This window comes from Rhopilema esculentum, unplaced genomic scaffold (genome assembly GCF_057945365.1).
Source record: "Rhopilema esculentum isolate cy_ngs unplaced genomic scaffold, ASM5794536v1 HiC_scaffold_23, whole genome shotgun sequence".
Lineage (NCBI taxonomy): Eukaryota > Metazoa > Cnidaria > Scyphozoa > Rhizostomeae > Rhizostomatidae > Rhopilema > Rhopilema esculentum.
This window is the reverse complement of record NW_028300834.1, coordinates 1,027,725-1,052,041: the sequence shown is the minus strand read 5'-3', so window position 1 is coordinate 1,052,041 and position 24,317 is coordinate 1,027,725. Positions and strand designations below refer to the sequence as shown.

At 37.5% G+C, this 24,317-nt stretch overlaps 2 protein-coding genes across 9 annotated transcripts in view; one reads left to right on the top strand and one right to left on the bottom strand.

Moving 5' to 3' along the window:
• Positions 1–8,136, top strand: part of LOC148957521 (uncharacterized) — a 73,992-nt gene extending 65,856 nt beyond the window's left edge. For all 8 annotated transcript variants that reach the window (XM_089115256.1, XM_089115258.1, XM_089115257.1 and 5 more), the window contains 5 exons: positions 65–193; positions 1,664–1,727; positions 2,339–2,364; positions 3,016–3,106; positions 7,922–8,136. In XM_089115256.1, the coding sequence (XP_088971382.1) occupies positions 65–193; positions 1,664–1,727; positions 2,339–2,364; positions 3,016–3,099 (303 nt within the window). In that variant the 3' untranslated portion in view covers positions 3,100–3,106; positions 7,922–8,136. The remainder of the gene's footprint in view (positions 1–64; positions 194–1,663; positions 1,728–2,338; positions 2,365–3,015; positions 3,107–7,921) is intronic.
• A 4,219-nt stretch (positions 8,137–12,355) lies between these two features.
• LOC135690517 (uncharacterized) lies at positions 12,356–21,156 on the bottom strand. Its single transcript, XM_065208103.2, has 4 exons — positions 21,027–21,156; positions 15,924–15,991; positions 14,761–14,975; positions 12,356–13,497 (listed from the first exon to the last, which is right to left on the bottom strand). The coding sequence occupies exons 2-4, from the start codon at positions 15,982–15,984 to the stop codon at positions 13,258–13,260; spliced, it is 516 nt and encodes a 171-aa protein (XP_065064175.1). The 5' UTR covers positions 15,985–15,991; positions 21,027–21,156; the 3' UTR covers positions 12,356–13,257.
• Positions 21,157–24,317: the final 3,161 nt, after the last annotated feature.

Here is a 24,317-nt window from a genome sequence, read left to right as displayed (position 1 = left end):
CAATTTTGACTAATTATTTTTGGTTTTGAAGCAATAAAAATGAATTGCTAAATCTTTTTGCTAGGGGCTGTTTATATTCTTAATTCACTGTGTTGGAAACAGTGAAGTAAGGTCAGCATTCAGAAGACTTCACGAGAAGCACACGGTTTCAAAAAGTATTGGAGAGAGGTCCTTTGCCAAATCCATTTCGAAGGTACTACTTAATTCATTGTCTCGTACACTATTGTTTGCAAAATGGATCATCATTTCCAGTTTATTTGTCTTTCATGCTCCCTCTCGACGGCCACTTTACCCGAAACTGTTTTGCATATCTTACGAGTAGGGAGCTGGAATTATTACCATGTAAGTCTTGATTATTATATTATTGATCATGCTATTTTCACAATTTTAACGACAGTCTGCATTGCCTTCACAAGTTGCAACGGAATTGCATGTATCGAACAAGCTTTTGTTCATAACCCATGTTCTAAGGTTTCGTTGCATTCCTACTGTGATCAATCACTTCTGTTCGAGTTATTTGAATAAGAATTCATCATAATCCACAAGAGGTTATAAATCTCTTTTTTCAATACACTTTTATGTTTGCTTTTGAGATTTGAGTATCATTTTTAACAGCACACTTTACCTTTGTCTGTTCTGTAATTCCTCCTGCAACACTCTACGTCCAGGCGCATTAATCCGCTAGAGATAAGATATTGACGTCAGAGTCATATTTCGAAAGGTCGGACTTTTCGTCTTTTTGTTCCACAAACATGGCCTGGAATTATGTTGCAAGATGTTCTGTATCCGAAGATCCCTTAAATGTACCGCGTATCAGAATCAAGTTTAAGTCCGTTTCCCCTCATTTAATGTCCGATAATCCAGGGGCGCAGCGGATCCTAATTTCTTAATGGGGCTTTGTATGGATCTCGCCCGAACGGGGTCTCCTACGCCTTAGTTTGTAACAGGTTATATTTTTAGAAAAATGAATGTTGGTGGTTTTTCAATAAAATCCTCATCAGGTAAAGTTCTTCTTTTGGAATGTTGAAGAATTAAAAACATTTAAAACATTTTTAGGCTATGGAACTGATGACCGACACTGTGATCGCACTTGTAAACGCGAAGCAAATACTAGCTCAACTTTTACGATAATGCGCTTTTGCTTCTTCATATAGGCGTGGTTTTATTGAATTCAGCAAGAGAGTATTCATGCTGTAAGGTCATTTCTTTATTGAGGAAAAGTCCTTCTCTTTTCTCTCAAGTTTCAAAAGCCTACAGGACTTGTACCTTTTGTGACATAGCACTGTAAGGACTTAAATGTAAGTTGCGATGAGGTCTCCGAACTACAGTCCCAAGGGTATAGGGTTCGAGTATATGCCATCATCAAACTTTCACCTGGAATTAAAAGAGTCACCAGCTCTCTGTAATTCCAAGGATGGGAACCACGAGTTGTGGTTACATCGAGTTGAAGAATAAGGGCCGCGCTTAGTAAGCTCAACTTCTCTGTCTCGTAAAACTACCTTTGAAAACAAGGTAACAGCCAATGAAATGTTAGTTGAGTGTCAATTTTATGCTCTGTTTTGAGCGTCTGTTCAATGCTCTTTCAATTTTTGAAACCGTATTTCTTGAGGTTCCTTTTTGGAACTCCATAAAATAATTTATCCTTGCATTTAATTCCCGTCAGAAATCTAAATCTGGTTCGCCTGGAGCGGAAATACTTGTAAGGCGAGAAACCCCTACGAGCAATGGTAAGATAACTGGAAGTACTTGCTTCAATCTAATATTCTCACATCTTAGGTTACAATTTTGTCCGTGAAACTATTACAATTTTTTAATTAATACGCCTAATTTTGCCTTGTCAAACATACTTAATGCTTGTGTCTTGAGCACCGTCTGGTTGGAATTTTTATCCAGGAATGACCTTTGAGTAAATGCGACCCAAAAAGCTGACGTCTTATCTCATAACCAGTCCTCGCTGTCTAGGCAGACCAATTGATTTTGTCGGTGCGTTGGTTCAGAGCTTTGTACATACTATGGCAACAGAACTCCAATTGTCTGTGACACAAGATGTTTGGTTACTATCTGGAGCCGATTTTCAACCATAAGATAGATAACAACACCCAAGATTTGAGATACAGTTCTGTTTTATATAAGCGTCTTCCGTTATTTATTAAATGGGCGTAAAGATTTAAATGAGAACTCACTCTATTGAATTTTTCTAGAATATAACATCTAGAATAAGAAGTCCAATTGTAAGTCAAGAAAAATTTCTAACGTACTTTTAAATAGGATGTTGAGCATTATTTTTGTCTTGTCAAAACTTTTTCAGAATCCTAGACTACCTTTTACTTTTTTACAGATGGCGAGAGAACGGTCACACCCAAGGTATAACTGAATATTTCCCTTTATATGATATGGATTTGTCTTAATTTGGCTTTCTAATTTTGCACTTTCTGATCACTGTCGGCCTGTTTGTTTTGAATCGAAAGTTGTTTTCAAGTTTAAATCGATCGTCTCAAGTAACGAAGCAGAAAATCGAATATATTTCTTGCTAATATTCCATGATGTGCAATTCATCAATGAAAGAAAGGCTTCTAGATCCTTGCCTTCTAAGAATCTCTTTGAGTTCACAGTGATTAATATGCGCAATTTGGAGAGCAAATATCAGTTCAGAATTCTGGGTTTTTGTGAGAAAATTTGGATACTTGACTGAGAATGGCCGTATATATGTAAGAATGTGCTAAATTAAGAATTTCTTATTGGAATTTAGAAGAGCAAGATCAAGAATTAGAAGCTGGAGTCATTGCTGTTGAAAAACATTTCAAGAGAATTATACCCATAGTTCCCTGTACTTACGATCTATATATCTATACTTATCACTAAATCTTTTCCAAAAGTTATACGTACCTATGAATGGTTCGCTCTTGCTACCATTTTGCTATTATGTTACAAAAGTAGGAGTTCTAGTAGAAGGCACTAAAGATGCGAAGATGACGTCATCTTTAGGTGTAATATTGCCTTGTTTATTTTCCGTAGACGCTATCTGCAGGCCAGATATCACTGAATTCCTTGAACGCACCAACTTATAATGACCACTACTACACGGAGGATGATCGTTAGCTTACCGGTAGGTTTCTACCTTTATTCATTGTAGTTTACCTTTTCTGTATTGAATTTTGGAAATTGCTTGTACGGATCTACGGATCATGAGGTTTTTTGACCGGAATTGACCTGAAGCTAGAATAAACTCGTGTGTCACAATGTATATTAACAATATTAATACCATTTTAAGTTTTTAACGTAAAAAAGTCTGCATGCTTAAAACTTTTTTCCTTGGATGCCCACAAAATAGAAATCATGACAGCCTTTGTAAGTGGCCTTCTTTTTTTATCATTGAAAGTGAAATGGCAGATAAAATTTTAGAAAATTTATCCTTTAAATTCTCCTCTCTTGCTTTAAACAACCATGCCCATTCTTACCGTGGCTAGAAATGAGCAAATTTAAGACGTAGCCTTATCAGTTTAGATAGTATCAAACGGATTAAAATGGTGGGAGGTGGCATACCTTCTGGTTTGAACTCTAGGTCAGTTTTTGAAAGTTTTTAATATCGGAACAGTTGTTTTGGAGGGTTGCTATATTTTTGAGAAAACCGATTTTGTATTGTGCGCTACATCAGAGGTGTGAAACCACGAGCTTTTTCAGTAAGCTTGCTATATCTCTTTGAGCAACAACTATGAGCTTTATACAACTTAGAAAGCGTCTTTGAATTCAAAGTTTTTCTGAAAAGATGCAGCAGAATATGTTTTGCGATACCGTGTGTAGCATTGATTGTACCAATATTACTTTTTGTCCAAAATATGTGGAGTTCAGGCTACTCCAACTGTGAATTCCAGCCCAACCCAGAAAGTGTCCTTAATCTTTAAATATCTGTTGGTCTTGTAAAAGACACTGTGTCTCTATGATGTATGTTACATGATGTATTTTTAATTTCTGGCTAACGCTAGATTGATCTTTACGAAATTTTGAAAGCTCGAAAGATGGTTTTTATGATGCTAAATTATCGTCAATACAACGGTGGTAGATATATAGGAACCAGCAAATTGAAGTTCAGGCTGACTATTCTTAATTGTTTCGAAAATCTGAGGCTTGATTGTTCTTAATTTGTTTTTGATTTTTTTGTAAATCAATTCAGTTACAAAACAGACATTTTACAAAACTATACTCTGAAAGAAATATCTGCTTTACAACTCGGATACGATGAATGACTATACTCGGGATAAAGCAAGCTGAGTATTTATGAAAAATTTATGGAATTTAATGAAAAATCAAAAATTAAGGCCGCAAGCATAGGGCAGCTATAACTGAAATTTTTCCCTTCTTCATCACCGGTACGGTCATTTACAATTAAGAATAACAAGAAGAAAAAGAAAAATATTCTCAACACAATTAAGGTATTGCCGCATTCAGACATTAAACAAAACAGGACGATAACACAACGAGTGTTTTTGATTTTCGGGGGTATAAACAGTTTGATTGCTAGCTAGTGTGCTGTAAGTTGGGTTTGGGGGGGGGGCGTTCAGGTCTTTTTCGACAAGAAAATGAGCGAGACATCCTTTATTTACTGACTTTTAAAATTACTGAAAATGGCACCCCTAGATGGCAAAAACTTCTCGTTTTTCAGATTTTTAAAGAGGTTCACCACATTGTTCAAAATTACATTTTAAAGTGGCTCAGTCTTTTTTGGTTCTTAAATGTTGATCAATTTTGAGGTTAATGTTCTTATTGAACGATTTCTTTAAAAACAAGGGGTAGTTTTAATAAAGGTTAACGCTAGGACGCCTTACCAGGTGGAAAAGTAATATTGGCTGGTAGGAGCATGCTGTAATATGAGATTTTTTTCATCGGTTCAAAAGGATTGCATTGTTACCATCTTAAGAGAGTTATGTTATTTACAGAGTTCCACATACCGGTATGATCCTAGCTACGTCGGGTAGACAATCGAAAAATGGGGATATAGAGCAAGACAACCAGCTACTTCTAGCCTAAGAAACAAAACTTGCCCCCAGCCTAGTCTACTCGTTCTTGCAGATTTAGAATTTTTTGCAAGTGAATAAAGCCAAACCTAATTTGGAGACAAAACACTAACAAACCTGGCAACCTAATTTTGCTTAAAATTATGGTTGAGTGAGGTTATCTTCATCAATTAAATTGATAGATATATGTGATCATATCTTCAAAACAGTTTCAAGGATTCGTTGAACATAAACTACCAAAAAGCTTAAAAGAGTTCGGGTTATTTTGCATCCAGATAGGGGTCAAAATTCTAGATGAGACCGAGCTTAATCACCTGTCGTTCGGTAATGTCTTATCCCCAGCTGGTGTTGCATTCAAGATTCCGTTTCTTAGCTCTTATAAATCTGCTTTGTTAATTCGCCACACAGGATTGCTAGAAAGAACTTCGATTTTGGTTTCTCTAGTTTTATGCTTCAGGACCTTCCAGTATGTAATTCAACAGACTAAGAGGTTATCTGAAATTTTTTTGGTATTCATTTGCGAAAAATTAATCTGGTTAAAATTTGACAAGAAAGAAAAAATTAGAAGCAAAACTTAAGTGCGTGATTGAATCTGCAGATTGCTGTCAAATCAAGGAAAGTAAGCTCTTGATGTTAGGTATATTCTTCGAGATTAGAAGACCATCAATCGTATGAGAAACTTGAGAATATTTGATCGATTGGATTAACATGGACTAAACGTATGGAGAAAGTGACTTAGCCAATGAATTGAATAATATCTATTGATAAGGCAGAACATAAGGTAACATAAACCTAATTGATGTTAATCCTTATAATGTCAGCAATACCTAATCTATTTGTGATTGACCTGCGTCATTCCCACTAAACATTTAATTTTTTTGACAAAGGGACTCCAACCAGGGGCAAGGCATTATTTTTTTGTGAAAGTTTAGTTTTGTCTTACTAATGGAATGGTAATAGAGGGTGGGGTAAGTATGTTTAAAAGGTCATGTGCAGTACACCACCCACTGTGAACACTGAATCTTTTCACTCTTGTAAAAAACGTACGAGGATTCCACGAAAACAAAAGAATTTCCAAGGATTTTCAGATAAAAGAACACGATTTCCAGCAAAAGGACAAGTGATTCGCATGGAGTGATTGACCCCTCGCCTTTGAACAGTCAGAATTTATGAATCATCAAATAATAGGGTTTATTATATGGAAAAAATGAGACGCATAATGAGTGCACTATCTTTATAAGAAAAATTTGGTAAGAACACAAGCCCTCAAAAATGGCAAATAATAAGAAAAATTTATTAAAGGCTTAGGCCAAGGTGCTGTAATATGGCAGTTTCAAGAACTTTTGTTTGCATACGCATTTCAATTGTTTGCATCTAAAGATTTTTTATTTAAATGTTTTGTGAATTGTTTCTAAAAGTATTTATCTGTGAGAAATTTCTTATTATAGATCTATGGAAGGATAATATAATTTATTGGTAACTCAAGGACGATCCAGGCGCAATAACAAATTAAGAACAGCCAACCTCTATTTACTGGCTCTAGTCTTCACACCAGAAGCGTGTACAACTCTGCTTATACGGCATCGAGCGAAGACTTTTTAAACAATATTTTTTCATTGCTGGCTCTTTGTTAAAAGATTATATAGGAATAGCCTAAAAGTAAATTAGTATCATTATTAATTCAGCCGAGGAGATTCTTCGTTTTTTATTCTTTGTTAAAGTCCTTGCAGTTTAATATTGATGAAAATCGAAAGTTTAGCTAATTAAAAGGATAAGAGAACTTGCTCAATATAAGGTTTGACTGATCAGGTTTACAATACTTGAAAGGTCTGATCAAAGCAATCATTGTCGCCATTTAGTCAGAATCAAGTCATTGAAACTTTGCTATTCACGTTGATGAGCTATTATCAAAGCAGCTGATCAACACCAAAGACCTTCTGGAGTCTAACAAGTGAAAGTCGGCCGTGGATTCCCTTTGCTTCTTTGTAACTCCTTTCATAAACACAAATAGGGGTTATTCATTCCCATGAACATGACCCCAGATAAATCTCTCGCCAAGGACAAATCTTCTCACTTAGAATCGAGCTAGGTTGCAGATTAGAAATCGTATATTTTAAGAGTTTCCATTAACAGGTTCTGAACTGTTAACGTTCTTATGCCTTGTATCTGAGATTCGGACCTTATTTTCATTTTGGCATTGCTCTGTCTAAAGATTTGCGGCCGAAGCCTTTTATTTAGGAAGAAAGAGAGCCCCCTCCCCCTTCCAAGATAATTTGCTCATCGAATAGAATCGTATATTGTATTTGTCAAGATATAAATTTGAATTGGACCTTTCTGCCTTTTTCTACGGTCATACTTCTGCTGAGATGCTGTCCATTAGATAACAAACTTAGCAGCTAATGTTTTCATTGAAAACTTATTGCTTTGTCAAAGTTCTAGACTTCCTTCCCAATCGCCTAAATTTAGATTTACCCTGGAGTGAGCAGGTAGCAGTTTCCTTCTCCTGAATTTCACAATATATAATTTTGCCTTTATTGTTTTCATTAGTGGTGTAGCAAAAGTTGCGACTGTTGATATTATTGCATTTTTTCTTGTAAAATTGTGCCAAAGCTAGCTCAAGCCACCCTTAAATTCTCTTATACAGCAATGTCATACAATCTGTCATCTTACTTTTTTATTCTACTAAAACACGAATAAATTACACGCATTTTCATTATTTTTCACGCATGAAGCTTTGAAGAGGCATAAAGAATTAATTATAACCTTTTTAGGAAAAAGGTTCCGTAACCCAAGTTGTCTTAACTAGTAATTCAAAATTTAGGGCTGGCTTTTGATCACCCTTAGAAGTACACTGAACTGTATGATGTTTGAAGTTAACTAGTAAATTACATGGTTTTCTCTATTTCCAGGTGGTGAACAGCTTTGGTCTTTGAAAGAGGATTCGGTCGATTGATAAACTTTTGGACATAACAAACTGACAGGTTTTTCATCATACGCTTTGCCACGAGCTGTTTGGAAATGTATGTAATGTAACAATATGTGTGCAAAGCTTTTATTAAAATCTATATAAATTATGCATAGAGCATACGTACTTTTGTATATACCATAAAATGTTGAGACCATCTGTTATTGAATGACTACGTCATTTGCCTGTTTTGACAATATTGACGGTATTGGCAAATTTGTCCATAATTCAATGTCCTGGCCCAATGAGGATGGAACAAAGCTCAGTTGCATCCCTTTCCTTCTCTATTGAAAAAAGGAGTTGGTTTCATGAATGAATAAAGATTAAATATTAAATAGATTACAGATTCACATAGATTAAAGATTGCTGCCTTCTTGTTATCTTTAGCTGATACCGATGATCAAACTTTCAGTTAGAATCCTTGAAGACGAAAGCTTAATTGGATAGATATAAATGACCCGTGAAGAGTCACTGGTTCGAAGCCTGCCGTTGTTGTGTCACTGGCTCATTTTTTCTTTCGGTATATTTTTCTAAATCATATTCTACTATCACTGAAAAGATAAACCATCTTGGTCTCTCATGTCAAGCAAATCATCTCAGCCCTACATCTGGATAGTTTTGGATGAAACTTCGTAGCCCTTTGCGCTTCGGGCAATTAATGACATTCAGGCAATAGTCTATTTCATAGCACTTGTGGTAGAGTAATTTGAAAAACATCAGCTATTTCACACTAAGAGTAAGCACTGTCTTTGAAATTTAACTTTTAATTATACATCGGCTTCTACATCGGCGTAACATTGGACTTCTACACCTCGCAACTCTCTCAACAATCTTAATCAGCTAGCTTTTAGCTCTGCCAAGCAGTACACTGAGAATGCGTGGGAAATAATAATTATCTACCCTTCCACACACTTATAGGGTGGGGGGTAGAGAATTTCAGGAAGTTTGCAATCTGCCAATGTTTGCCTGTAAAGATACGGCGAAAGTTTTTTTGCTAAGCTTTCATTTGTGCTGCAGATTGATTTTTGCTTAGTTTGTGGAAATTTAATTTATTGTTATTTTGGACCCTAAATATATTGGTTTAATCGGTATTTCTAAATTGAGTTTAACTACATGGAGAATTATGAATGATAATAACAGGATAAGTTTGAAGCTGCAATCGTTATTGTTAAATTATTCATTGATTTTCTTCTAGAGTAAATGCTTCTTTTGTTGAAAGGTGTCTGTCTGTTGTAAGTTGCTTGCCTAGTTAAAGAATTGCAGAAAGTCATGATACATTGTCTTTTAACTGCCCGCCGTTTGATGTTATCCATAACTGAGGGGTTTAAGTTATTGTTGGGTGTCCGTTATTGGGAGTTGTCCATATCGGGAAGTGTCCATTGTTTGAAGGTGTCAAGTTTCGAGAGGTTGTCCGTTGGAATCAAATGCTTTTCCTAAAACCTTCAAGTTTTGCCTATGGAAGGTTCAAGTTTACTGCATCACCAGTTTCGAGTTAACCATTATTGATTCTTCGCCAAAACACTCATTTTTGTTTAAGATTTCATTAAAATCATTAAAAATCTTACATGCTCAAGACCATTTCAATGAATAGGGGCTGATCAAGCTTTCTGTCGTTTATGAAGGCTTTTCCTGAGTAACATTTAGGTGAAACAATGTTTCTGCTTTTCTGCGCTATTTGGAAATATGCGTGAGCTGATTCCTATCACTATGCCCTGTTCTGTTTGGATTTTGGCCTAACAACGGTAAAGGTCTTGCGTGATGAGAAAGGTGTCAAGTTTCAGAATGAATTTTTTTTTCCTCGTCAGAAGCTGTCCCCCTCAGAAGATTGTCCATTCTCAAAAATGTTATGGTGGCTTGCTTGTACTGAGTTGCTGCTCAGTACGTATGTTTGAAAGACATTACCCCTGCGTGGTCCATTTTTCTGTCACATATAAGGGGATATTCAATGATTATGCCACACTAAAATTTCCTTTTTTGAACCACTTTTCCAAATTTGTTTTATATCATCCAATTCAGGGGTTCCACTTTTATGGACAATTTCTGGAATACCACCTTCCTCATCATCAAAGTCGACGTCATCGATAGCATGCCATTCGGGCTCTGGAAACACCATCGTACAAAGCAATTCCATGGGCTCCGACACAGGTTGGAAAGGGGGGAGGGGCAAGGAAAATTTTAGCACCCACAACAAAAGATTTTGCTCTACTGTTTTGCAAAAAAAGCTCTACTGTTTTGCAAAAAAGCTCTACTGTTTTGCAAAAGAGTTGGGACCATGCTCCCCTCGTCACCCCTTCCCCCTTCGACCCTGAATTCTCTTTGGCGGTGGACTGCTATTCTTTGAGGTCGTACTTTCCCTGTTCTGCCATGTTTTTCATCACCAGCCGTGTTCTTCATCGTGAATCAAGGATCACCCACCGCCCCAATCTACTGTCACGTGATTTTTGAACAGCACCAAAAGATGCCTTCAGTGTACGAAATTTTCGAGAGCGGACAGTTCTCTCAAACAATAAAAGCTAGGGCTTCGAAGGTAATAAGGTCAGTGAACGAAAATACCTAGATGGCGTTGACTTAAGCCCCGGCAAAACGACTGGACATTTGCGCTGGTCACACACTGGACATTGCTCACTTGTTTAGAGTATGGACATCAAAAAAATATTGGTGGTGGCAAAACGACTGAACATTGTCCAGTGAACTTTTTCCCTGTTGAAGAATGCGGGTGGGGAAACTGGCAACAGGGCATCTCTTTACCTTTGAAAATACACTTTTCATAGCCCTTACCGTGTTATCGTATGAATTAGAGTGTATTATTGACAAGTGGCTAGGACAGCTAGGTTTATCAAAATCACCGTACTCCTGCTCTCTGACATCGCTTTCCTTATCGGAACTAAAGCTAATCTGATCGGAAGACTCGTCGTTACTAATGAAATGCTTTTTTCTGGTATTGGTCGAATTGAATTTTCACGTTTTTTCCATTTCATTCGCGGTGTTGACTAGGAAAGTTTGTTAAAGATTTGAATAATGGAAATAAATTCGCGCCAAATCCTATCCATTACATTCATTGCGCGTGCGCGAACTGGACAATGTTCAGTAGAGTGGCAAAACGACTGAACATTTCTCTACAACATCTACGAACAAAAGAATTTTAATCCTGTCCACTGAACATTTTTGACTTCCTTCAAAATCGACTGAACAACACTCAACATCGCTGAACAAGACTGGACAAGGTGGCAAAACGACGCAACATTTACGCTGGACATTTGTCCAGTGCATGTTCAGTGAAAATGTCCAGTCGTTTTGCCGGGGCTTTAGTTCGGCTTATGAATTCAAAGCAAAAATATGATAAGAACTTCCTTCAGACAACAAAAACTCTTAACCAAAAGGTTCTTTGAAAAACTACAAGAGTGAAACCCAGGAATGTACATCTCATCTTCGGCCATGTCTCCAAAAATGACCGTAGATAAGCATGCGTTTAGTAGACAGAGGCTAAATCCAGAGAAAATGGTTGGCGCAGACGACGATATCTTTGCAGGCACGTGGGAACCAGGGACGGGCTGTAGCCCCTCACTTTTTGCTGAGGCGTGATAATAATGTTGTGGCATCAATGGCAGAGAAACTACTATAGTTTATCAATTGTTCTAGAGCCCCCTTCCCGCCCCAAAATCTATTCCAGCGTCCCTGCCAGAGTCCAGAAAACACGGCAAGACAAAAATTTTAGGCCACGTCCTTTTACCGCCAAAAGAATACTGAAAGGGAAAGCTTTTCGTGTTCCGTGGTTTTGTTTTTTTTAATTTATATTATAGCATGTTTATATCGATTTTATTATTCGACATTTAAAAGAATTATTCTTAATCTGTAATGTTTCAACTGTTATTCTAGCAAAGTTTTATCGTAAGCGATATTTACTATCAACCTAAACACATAATTTTGTCTCTATTTATAGCATCTGTCACCCCTTATGACCATTTATAGCTTCTCCCTAGCCACGGAAAAATTTTGGCCGGAGGAAGGTTAAGGATTTTTCTAGACTCTTGTCCCTGTTTTGGTAGTATTATCATCAGTGCTACGTTTTGAGACAATAGTTTGACGCTGGAGTTTAACCTTTTGAGAATTAATATGGCAATTTAATGTTCACCACCTTTCTACTTGTTCACTGAAGCAGCAAGGGTAGGTAAATAGTAAATCGTTGAAAACGCATTGTTTTCCATTTGAAAGGACACCCTTCAACTTGGGCGTGGCGCCTCAGCGTTTTCCCTCAAAAGGTGTTTTTAAAATCTGTGATCACCTGAAATTTTTCGAACATACGATAAACTGGCGTGGCAATACAAGTGGAAATTTTATTTGAGACTAAGCTGGAGTGATTGAGGTAAAAAATGACAAGTTTGTACTTGAATAGCTTTCACAAATAATTTATTACTGTGCTTACATCCAGATAATTCAGCCTATCTATGTTTACAATACAAGAGCTCAATCTTCGCAGCAACTTTCCCCAAATAAAATAAAAACATTATTTATAATCAATCATACTGACACTGTCCGGTAACATATGAATATTAGTAAAATTAATTTAAGCCTTTTTAAAATACAACTCTTCCTGAGAACCCTGTATCTGCTTCTAACGTCTGTACACAGCAATTGTCTGGCAAACTTTGTTCAACTATATCTAAAACGGTGCAATGATGGGGTTTCGCTACTGAAATTTACTTCGGCCTAGCCTATACCAATCTAGTGTAGGTTACAATATGATCTTAGCGAACAGGTTACCAAATAAAATATGACCAGGGGAAAGGGGGGCTGCTATTCAAACCAGCAACCGAAAAAAGTCGAGGAGATAGATTCTTGAGAAATTCAAGCGGTATTGAATTGAAATTATTCTGGAGTTTTTTCAAGTCATTTCAAAATGGAGTCGAACTTTTTCCATGTGCAAAATTCGTCGTTTTTGGAGGTGAAGCTTATGTGTTAACATGAACATTAAATCTGCCCTTACTTAAGGTAATTTGCAATTGGGAACCTCAACTCCATATGTTTTCGAAGGACCAAATTCTAAGAACCTAAGTACGTCACAAAGGCTTTTAAAATAATTCTTTCTACCCTTAAAATATAAGAACTATGTCTAAAAGGTTTTTTCTACAATCTTTTCATTCAGTTCGCCCCTTTCCTTGTCAATTTTTTTTAACGTTCCTTTGTCTTTCGTCTTCTTGGTATGGCTTGCTAAAAAATTTCAGTAGCACGCTTTATGTAAATTGGTGAAATTTGAAGTGATGTTGGATGCGGTGGGTGTTTTCAATGCTTCAATGACTGCTGGTTTCGGATAATTTTCTTAAACATTCTCCTTATGTAGTGACCAAGCTTGGAACTATGTTTACTCGATGTTTTTCGCACAAATCTGTCTTCGCCGTTGAAGTGGCCCTTCCAGTCATTTGCACAGGTCGTCGTCACTGACGTCATCATCCATCTGGAGAGCAGTGTGGCTTCTCCTTTGCAAAACTGGTATTGTCCAGTCCAGACTTTCGTCGATCCGTCCTAAAAACAAAATTACTCATGTGTCGTTCACAACATATCTGGGTCGTATGAAATTTATAATTTTATAGGTTCTCAGAACTGTCCCAACGACCATTGGCAGACAAGTCAAGACCTTTCTTCGAAGGGTGAAACATTAACCTAGATGATCTTTAATTGACTGTTATATTCTTTGGTGAGCCAAGAGTACGCCCCTGTTCCCAGCTCCCCGATAGGCAAAGCTACCACTGTTTGTACGTCTACTCTACATTCCAGTGGTCAACAATTTTTCTTGCAACGCTGTTTATCGTGAAACCAAATCTTGCTAAGAATTTTTAATACATTCAAAATTTTTGGCTTTTCTTTATCACAGGCCCTTAATCTGGATAATTGCCGGCGGCAAATGTGTTTGCCCGGCAGGCTTTAGATTTCTTCAGTGACCCTATTGCAGATTATGTTGGCTGATTCTCGTGAAACTTTAACATATCGCACCTTGTAATAATCTACGAATTTTGGACCTCACGACATTCATAAGAATTTAAACTACGCGTATCTTTTTTTATAAGAAACTAGGGTCCAGTGCTGGTAGTATTGCAATATACAGTGATGTCAAAACTATTTCGAGTGTAAATTCGGAAAATTGAAACTGCAAATTGAAGTTTTTTTAGCTTTGTTCAATTTGGGTAGGGCTGTTTCTTAACTTTCGAAAAATTGAGCCTGCCGTTTCTTATAACCTGTTTCTGATAAATAAAATGAGCGTATAGGCCTAAATTTATTTCTAAAATCATTCTTAACCTAAAGGAAACGATGGGTATATTCGTCAAGAAAAGGGAAAAAGAAAGGAAGCCTTTCAATGTTTCCAGTCTATTAAGGAAAGCTCAAAATTTTGAGAATGCTCATATAAATAATGTTGACGAAGTTTGAGGCTGGCTGTTATTCCTGGTTTATTCTTTAACCGTTTTGAGCTTCAATTGCTTTCTTCACTTAATTCTTATAAAAGAAAATGTGCCTGTCCTTCTAGCAAAACTGCCTTAGACAGATGTAATTTTTGGTTGTTTCCCAACTGTTTAAAACCCTTCCTTAAATAGACATTTTAGATCGCTCTCCCACTTGCCTAGCTAACACAAATAGCATACAAAATGTCATATACAAAAACATTTTACGACTTTGCCATCTTTGGTGTGCTCAGATTTTCAGTGCGAGTGATTATTTGCTGACCAAGTCATGCACTTAGTCATTTATAGGCCAAAGTAGTTCGATAAAACTTGATTTTTTATTTGCTGTTACCTTCATAGAAACGACAAAACCAAATGTTGATGGTTTTCCTTTTCCCGCTTGGCCATGCAACGGCTGGGTTTTACTATCAGGGGAAGCTTCGCTCAAGTCCAAATATGTACCAGTCAGTGTCCCATCGGCATTGTGTTCCAGTTCGACAGTTACACCACGTTCAGATACCCATGTGCCACTGAGTGGGCAGCATTCGGCATCACCAGGTTTCTGGGCTGAAAAAGGGAAGATTCTTTAATTTACTAAAGGCTCTGAAGCATGGGCAGCATCTCGAGTCTTATGTTGAATGGTTGATAAACGAATAGACTCAGAACATAAAAAAGGTCAATTTGCAAAGAATAAGAGCAATGTGAGAACATAACATAAGAAATATAAATATGGGAAACTTTTGCCATTAATTAGTGTCATCCCAGAAGAGGCACGGGATAGCAGTCAATGCAGTTAACGGGGACGTAGGATGGAGGGGTACGGTGTTGTGCAGGTATCAGTACCTGTAAAGTTTTAATTAGGGACTCATGTAAGTTAGAGCAGTAGCAGTGGCTGCAGTTGTACGGGGGTTAGGGGGCAGTTGCTGATAACAGTCTTCATGAAAAACGAAGGGCCTTTATAATAATTAACAGGGAAACTCGCGATTGTGAAAAATTGGAGAAAAGGAAACCCTGGGACCCTTTTTTCGTATTTTTTGGTAACAGCTCTATGAATGTAAAACCACACTAATGTTACAGAAAAGCATATACTGCCAAGAACATTTCGATTGAACCAGATGGATTAAGTTGGTTGCTGTCAAATAATATATTGATGAAAATTGCACATCATATTTTTTCCTTACTTTCTGTGGGCTGCTTAAAGCAACAAATGGTTCTCGAATTGTTAAAACCATCTGGCAAAGAGCCCTAAAAAGATTTCTGGGTAACAATAACAGCCCTTTGGCTTTACAAACTTTTAAGACAATATGGCTACATGAAAAATTCCCGTGGTAGACAAAAAACCAAGAGCCCAACCAACAACTATATTTCACAACATCAACTGCGGACAAAAAAATTTTCCCAGAATTTGTACAGGCGTTGAAGTTAGAGAAACCTTTCCCAATTAAACTTAATTTTCACTGAGTTACTTATTGGTCACAAACAGATCAGTGCATAACGTATTTCTTAAAAGCATACCTTGGACGAACATGCCAGAGCATAAGCAATACAGGGTTGACAAAATGATAATGGTCTTCATCTTCGGGCTTCAAGAAAGCAATAAAAAATATGTTAGACTAGTATATTTTACAATGAACCTGGAATTGAATAACAATGCTAATTAGATGTTTCTCTAGTTGAGGGTTGTGCAAAAGAACTTGCGGCAAATATACCGAATGAGCGGTTGCTGAAAGATATTCACTGTTAGTGGGATTAATCAAACTAGATTAGAAATGCCAAGATTAATATTTCCTGAAAGCTCTGCAATCCCCTTTCAAAACCCCATCGCACAGCCCTCGAGGAACTGCTTCTCTCCACTCTCAATTTACAATTGAGATATGTATTCCTTGACTTCACGTGATGATCGTATGATATGATACCATATTTTGCAGTCATCTCAGAAGTCTAGATAGTGGCAATTTGAGACCCGCTTTACTTTTGCAGTTTTCAACATACCATTTTGGCTTAACTTATCAGGTCTAAATGATGAAATTATGGTCAACCTTATTGCAAATTGCTAAATTTAGCATCGCTGTCAACTCGTTCTACTAAACTTCAACTGCAAGGTGACAAAAACGCTTATAAAGATTTTCCATGTGCAACGTCATAGGACCGTCTCGCTTTCATAATCAAGTATAGAGCTTGATATTAATTGAAGAAAAACACAACCACAATCATGTAACTGCATAGAAAATATAAGAAAAAAGAAAATTTTGCATGTGCAAAAATAATAATATACAATATGAGCCTGAAACTACACCTAGGATGTTGTTGAAAAGTTATTTTTGTCCTGCCATTTTTCCACATGAAGGAGAAAGCGAAAGCTGGAAAGCATGGCGGTTGCAAGCTGAAGTTCAAAGACCGCTAGTTAGTTGAACCCGAGAGGCAAATCACTCCAAGGAAATCTCGTACACCTTTGGTGGAAATCCTATTGTTTTATCTAAATAATTCTCGAAAATCCTTTTGTTTTAGGGAAAATCTCGTACGCTATTTGCAAGAGTGAATTGCCACTCGGTTGAACCAAGATAGAAATGCAAAGGCAGAAGGGAGTTGAGGGGACAATGCCCCCAATCATTTCCAAAATGTATTCAAAACCATACCAAAATCGCCTGGCATTAGCTTTTAGAATGTTTAGCCCCTCTATCCGTAATTTGTTCTGCGGTCTTTGGTTACGATTCAAGAAAAAAGGAAATTGAGTTTCAACTTTTCTTGTTTTCTTTGTATCCTCTGAAGGTTGAAGATATTGTCCGGAAAAGAAGGAACACTCCTGAGGACTAAATCGAGTGCATTTGCATGGGGATGGGGTACAGTCGCAAACCGTCTGTACATGGTGAAATTGGGTCGGAAATATGGAATTTTGCACGTAAGTACTTTGATGACTTCCGCTATTGCTTATCTAGAGATTATGCAAATAAAAACTTCGATCTATGTAATAAGCTTTGGCGCTTTGTTCTGTAGGGAAATTGCGTGCATGAAAGGGGCGGCAAAACTAACGGTAAACTAGATCGTGACGTAAGATATAGAACCAGACCACCAGACTGTGTCTCGACAAGGAAATCGTTCGATATCTGCTGTTTGTCGTACGATCAGTCAAGCCGGGCTGCAACTAAAGAGCTGCGTCGTTGAGGTCCAAAAGCTCTGAGTGATAGTGTATCAGAAAGATTTTAATAACAGAGAAACTAGCGATGATCAGAATTCAAAATTTTGTAAAATAATCCTTTAATTTCGAATCATCTGAAACGAAGCTCAAAAGAAATTAAACTATCAGTGACATTCAGTGCCAAGAGCTAAAAAATCTACCGATTGGGAAGGGCCTGTAATTACGACCCTCGTTCCACAACAGATATAACAAGTCTTACCGATAAGTATTTCGCCCTTACTGATATAAACTGATTGATGTAAAGTGATTTTCGTTAAGAGTTGGTTGCTGTCCTAACAATAACATAGCTTCACTAGATAGAGTTTCTAATGAATTTATCAATTTTCGAATCAATAAAACTTATTCACGATGCTTCAGACAAAAACTCCTCTTTCTTGCGGTTGTGTGGTAAATATTTAAAAAAGTATGAAAGAAAGTTTGTTATTAATCCCAGTGAACTAAGATTACAAAATCCGTCTAACCAGCCCTATAGCTGACGTAAGACAGTTTGGGTACCGGATGATTCCACACGCTGTTCTGGGGAAAAAGCACATGGACTTAAATACCGTAAATCCTCGAATTAACTCCCTGGCGGCTGATCTATTTTTATATTTTTGGATGGGGGCTTATTCGAGGGGGGGGGGCTTATACGAGGGAGGAGGGGCTTAAACGAGGGGGGCTTATTGACTTATTTTAGACATTAAGAAGACATTATTCAAAGACCTCGTTTATTTTAGTAGGAATTTCTTTTCGAGCATTCAATTAATTACTACCAAAAGATGAATTTGTTATGGTAATTTAATAAAACGCAATAGGCAACCTCAGACGGCAAAAATCATTAAACGAAGGGGTCCAATTCGAGAATTAACGGTAGCAGTGGGCACTTATTCGAGGTGGAGGGGGTTATTGATAATTTGTAGCACTAGGGTGGGGGCTTTTTTAAGGGGGGGAGGGCAATTCGAGGATTTATGGTAAGCAATGTTTCTTTGTCTGGCTAATGGAAAGGTTAATACGTATGTTAGACAGGCTCGATAATATTACTGGGAATGCTAAATGAAGGGTAAAAACCCCTTATGACCGCAAACGTTCGCAGATTAATTTCGGCAACGGGAGGAAACCGAAAATCCCCGCGCCCATAGAATAGCAAAGAACCTGGTTTGAGGTCAAGAGAACTTTTACCGGGGTTTCCCATCAGGGCCTGGCAGAGTCCAGTCGATTTGAGGGTCTTACAAAATGGCTACAAAATCGAGGGGTAAATCACTCCAAGAAAATCTCGTACACCTTTCGTGAAAATCCTATTGTTTTAACTGAAAATCCCCAGAAATCCTTTTGTTTTAGGGAAAATCCCGTACGCTATTTGCAAGAGTGAATTGCCCCTCGTACAAAATAGTCCAGTTTCGATAATAATAATACTACCACTTAGTTTATTTTGCGATTTATTATAGAAAATTAACAAAATCGAGCACAAAGAAATGGATGCTACCAAGGACATAATTTCGGTTCTTATTCTACAATTTGAGGGTTATCATTAAAAGACTACCATTTGAGGGTAATTTTTTAAAAACTTTAGCTTTGGCCCTCTTTGACCCTGACTGGAACACCTTCTATTAGGCCATAATAGGATTACCCACCCCCCCACCCCCTCCGTATTTTAAGATAATCACTGGAAAATTCAAGATAGTGTCCCTCAGAAAAACCAGTAAATAAGAAACCTAGCTCGAATAAAGTTTTCTCGAGTGGTGGCCCAAGTTTGTTTCCCGCAGAGTAACGGTTGTCGAAATAACTATTTGCTGGTTACATGATGACAGCTGAGATTCAGCCCTGCTTTAGTGTGAACACGTGAAGGATTCGCTCCACGTGCCCATCGAGTGTCTTCCGATTGAAAACGGAACATCTTTCCGAGGATACGCCCACATTTGAGACCTGCGTATAATGTGCTTGTTTACGATTTCACGATACCTCTCAGAAATTTGCACTAGACCTCTCAGAAATTTCTTCAAATGAAAGAAGTGTCGAACAATTTTCCGTTCTCTCCTTGCAATCCCTTGCATTCTTTATTTTCTCACAGAAAGCCTTAACTTTGAAAAATAATCCTAAAGGAAAACTAAAGTCTTAAATTACAATTGGAAACTACATGCAGCCTGCGATGCCTTGATTTGGTCATGGCGCATGAAGAGGAAGAGGAGAGTCTGTGTGAAAACCCCACGGGTAGGCACCTGGAGCCAGAGGTGGCGCCAGAAATCTTCCGACAGAGGGGTTGGAGCTTCCAACAGGGGGGCTAATATGACTAAAATGAGCAGTTTTCGTACGTTATTTTGTCAAATTTGCTCCGATAATAACCTAAAATTCCTCCGATGGGGTGAAAGATGCTTCCGACGGAGGGGCTGTAGCCCCCCTGGCCCTCCCCTGGCGCCACCACTGCCTGGAGCGTTTTCCGTCTCTAATTTTACCCCAGGGCCCGAGCTCATTCTAAACTGCTTTACCTATAACGGGTAGCAAGGGAGCGTTTTGTGAACCGAAATATGCAACAACATTCATTATTGGGTGCGATATTTCAAGCCTTGCCTAGATCGGACACTCGAAGTCACAGACCAGTTTCGGCTTCGTCAACATAATCCTCTTACAAACACACAAGATTGAAGAATTTCTGTAGGATTCTTTAAGAAGTCTACGACTTCCGCTCGATCCTCTGTTAAAGATTATATTGCATTGGTCTTTTATATTCTATTGTTGCCTTGAAAAGGCAGCATTTCAAATAATTTATCCTGAAGCGTCAACATTGGAAATTTTTTAAACCATCCTAACGGATCGGCAAATATTAAAACGGTGCTTATAAGAAGAAAATTCTTATCGAGCACTTCCTCTTTTAATACATTATTGCTAAGCATTATTGTTCATGCATCTATGAATAAATATATATTTTTTCTTTACGATTTTTTTCAAGACTTTAATGATTTGAACCCAATCAGGAAAAAAGTCTTTAACAAGTTTTGCTTATGAGATTGGTCAAAAATATTCCGGATAGGTAAATTTTTTACAGTGATTGATCGACTGGATGTAATTCGAAACAAACCCCGACATAAGTATCGACTTTAGTTGATATAAGCGTCAAGGAAAAATTACGGATTTTTCTTTTACTCTTGCGAATCTTACAATACGAAAGATCGACATCAGCAATTCAAGCAAGATGTTTTTTTTCTCTTGCTGTCACATCACCAATAGGCAATTAGCACGAACGTCTCTAGCAGCTTTCAAATCTCAGTGACAAATAACGAATAAAAGTGGTTTCGAGTGTCGTGACCTGACACAATAAATGTAAAAGTCTCACATGTGAAAGAATGATTCTGACTACAAAGAAAGAAAGTATAAATTTAGGCGTAAAGTATCTTGTCTACAGACTTAAACGCATTAGTTAGACAGATACAGAAAAAATTTAAAATCACCTTTGGTGTTGGATGTGCTGTCACCCGTTCGTCTTTGATTCGTGAAAGAGGAAGATTGTTCACATGCCTGCGGTTATATGGATGTCGAAATGTTGTTGTGTTGTACATGACATGCCGAGATGACTGTCACCATAATCATAATCATAACACACATTTGTCAGGAATTCTATTTTTGTCCAGGATTACATTGTTGAGACTAAAAAGACCTTAAACGGTACCATAAGAGGTGCGTTTGTTATAACGGTACCATAAGAGGTACACTATTGACTGACAATGATTAATCTTTCGTCATAGTCCACTTAAGGAGGTTCAAGAGCACCGAAGGCTTGAAAATTCATTGTATCCTCAGAATTCCAATATAAACAAACCTTTGTGGGGAAGGATACAAATGTTGATCAATCCGAAATTCATTGCATTGCACAGTCAATAGTGTAACGAATTTAAAAGTAGCGATAGTCCATTCTAATTTTCCACAGCTTTTGGAAAAACCACTTGAAAACAATAGCTAGCGGCAGGCCTGCAATAAGTGGTGTAGTGCTATAAAAATAACAAGGGGGTGAGGGGGGTGGGGCTCTTGCACAAAATGTTGCGAAAAAAAGCAGCAAGAGTAGAAATTTGCCAATTTTTGGTATCAACAAGGGGGACTACCCTAGCTCTACACCCCTGCCTGTAACAGATGCTGTAGCTTATTTGTTTTCCATTTCACTTGACTCGATGTAATTAATAAGTAAGTACTTACAAAAAGATTAACATTATTCAACATAACATGCATTTTTAATCTTAGGTACCTTAGGCCTCTAAGCCAAATAGTAAGACTAGTCAATATGATATTTAAACACCGGCACAGATAAAGTTTATTTCTGAAACAAGAAATGAGCTTTTTAGTGGGGGGTTTCTATCGATTTATAACAAGGAGAAAGCACTAGAGAAAATCTTGAACTTTCACTCATATCGATGCCTTTTTGCGCTTTGGTTTGTATGCACATCTGCTTCCAGACCTCACCTCAAAACCTGATGACCTTCCTATACATAATCCTACAATATCCCCTCTCTTTGCTGTAATTTGCATAATTTCATTTATAATTAGTTTTCTGATAAAGTTTCACTCGCTGTCATTAATTTTGGTTTTGGATAGTTGCATGTTTTATGTTGAAATTGCAGAGAGTTATAAATTGAAAGAAAAATTTATCGAATTCGTTCAGTTTGCTTTCAAACAAAAGATACTCATTGCGTAATCGTTGGTTTAACAGATTCTTTTCGGTTATTCTTTTCTATTATCTCGTCGTTTGGACCTTGACACCGTACAACAATACTAGCTATGCATTGTTGCAAAGTTAGAAAACCTCTACTGCCGTTATCTGCATGCCCACCTTAGCTCTTATAGTCTTATCGTGCACTATGAAATTTCACCAGGGCCATCGAGAACCATACTAGGACCAGCGGCAGGCCCAGTCATTGGGCCCTATCACCCAAAAGCACTCACACATAGCTAAAAATCCTCGTTTTTGAGATAAAACTTTGTTCCAAATTGCATTTTGCAGAGACTCAGCCTCAGCTTTTTATTAATTTGCTCTCAACTTTTGACTTGTTCTTATAAAATTGTTCTTATAAAAACTGAGTGCAATAATGAAAACATATATTTATGTAATAATGAAAATATATTTTTATAGGTATGCATACACAATAAGATTTATTTGGTTATTTCAACGCTAGAGGCACTAAATGAGAATTCAATAAGACTGTCTTTGATGTTTTCATCAGAAATGACAAATTGATTAAAATGACTAAGAGAAGATTCAAATCGATTCAAATTTTGGCTCATCTTTGGTTATTGCTCAACGATCATTCTCTATTTGACGTAAATAACAGTGCTAACTTATTTAAAGACATGACTCATCAAGTTTCTGTGGTGACGCTTTCAGTGATGCAGTGGTTTTTATGTATCTCTCCATTCCACAGCTAGCTTGATTTCTGTACTGAAGTAAGAATGCATTGCGTTTTCACCAAGATCACCACAACAGTGAGTGTGCCCCACCTTTGCCTAGATCTTGATGAAATGGCCGACATCCTATTATCTGTGCAACTCAATCAGGGTTTTGGCCAAGGGGGCAGGAGGCCATATCCCCCCACTTTCCAGTAAGACATTTGATAAAGGAACAGTTTTTACTCCATGACCTTTCCCTTTGCATACTTTAGCAGGGCCGTATTTACGTCCCGTTGGGCCCTGGGTCCAAAGTTGATTGGGGCCCTTTAAAATATACCAAGACATTTCTGTCACGTGCACAGTACTTGGCTAAACATAATCAAACATGATCAACCAAATATAAGGCATGAAAAAACTTGTATCCATTTCGCATTTCAGTACATTCCCAATATAACTACCCAACTGCTGAAAACTTTTACTGCTGAAAACAATGATTTTATCGGGGTTTGAAACTCCCAGGACATCAAAATATGCTGCCGTTGAACATAAGCAAACAACGCGCTACTGTCACTTTGTGGACCTTAGTTCACACTCTTTTTTGTTTACCCTTTTCAGCATTGTGAAACATTTTTCACCAGAGAAACATCTGTATTGCAAATTGTACAACAAACTAAGCGCAATCATTGCATTGGGAAAAGCTCCAGCCAGGACAAGCCAAAGTTTCAAAAGCCCTGGGGTAAAAGCAGAACATGAGGCCCCCTGCGAGCTGAGCGAGCTGAAAATTCTTGCGACCACGCCCATTATTCCATTTTTAAAATGACATTCATTACTTTACGAGGCCCCCTAACTTCATTCAAACACAAGATTGAGATCAAGAGCATTTTAAAGGCTTTTAAAATTTTGCACGGGGCTCCTTAATTTTGCAGTGGGCCCATGGGTAAATGGGTCACTGTACTTTAGAGTAGCCTTGATTTCAAGAGCCATCGTGCAGTCAGCTTTCAACAGGAGAGTCAATCATGAAGCATTTAATATGGTTTTCAAGTTGTTTATAAATTGGAAAAGTGGAGTTGACAGGTAAAGGCCAATCTACCATATACTGACTCTACGAGTCAAGTGGCCTTAAAAATTTGACCGCAGCCTTTACCAAAATGAAACTGTATAGGACTAAACTATATGATCATTCGATTTACCAAAAACTTTTTTAAATAATCTTTTGGTGGTACCAAGCTTAAAAATGGCTTTGAAAAAGCAAACATTTTGAATCATACTAAAGCTTTTCATCTGACACTCTTCACAGTATAAACGTCAGAACACATATCGTTATACTCTGAAGAGTGTGAGGCTAAATGCTTTAGTGTAATTCAAAA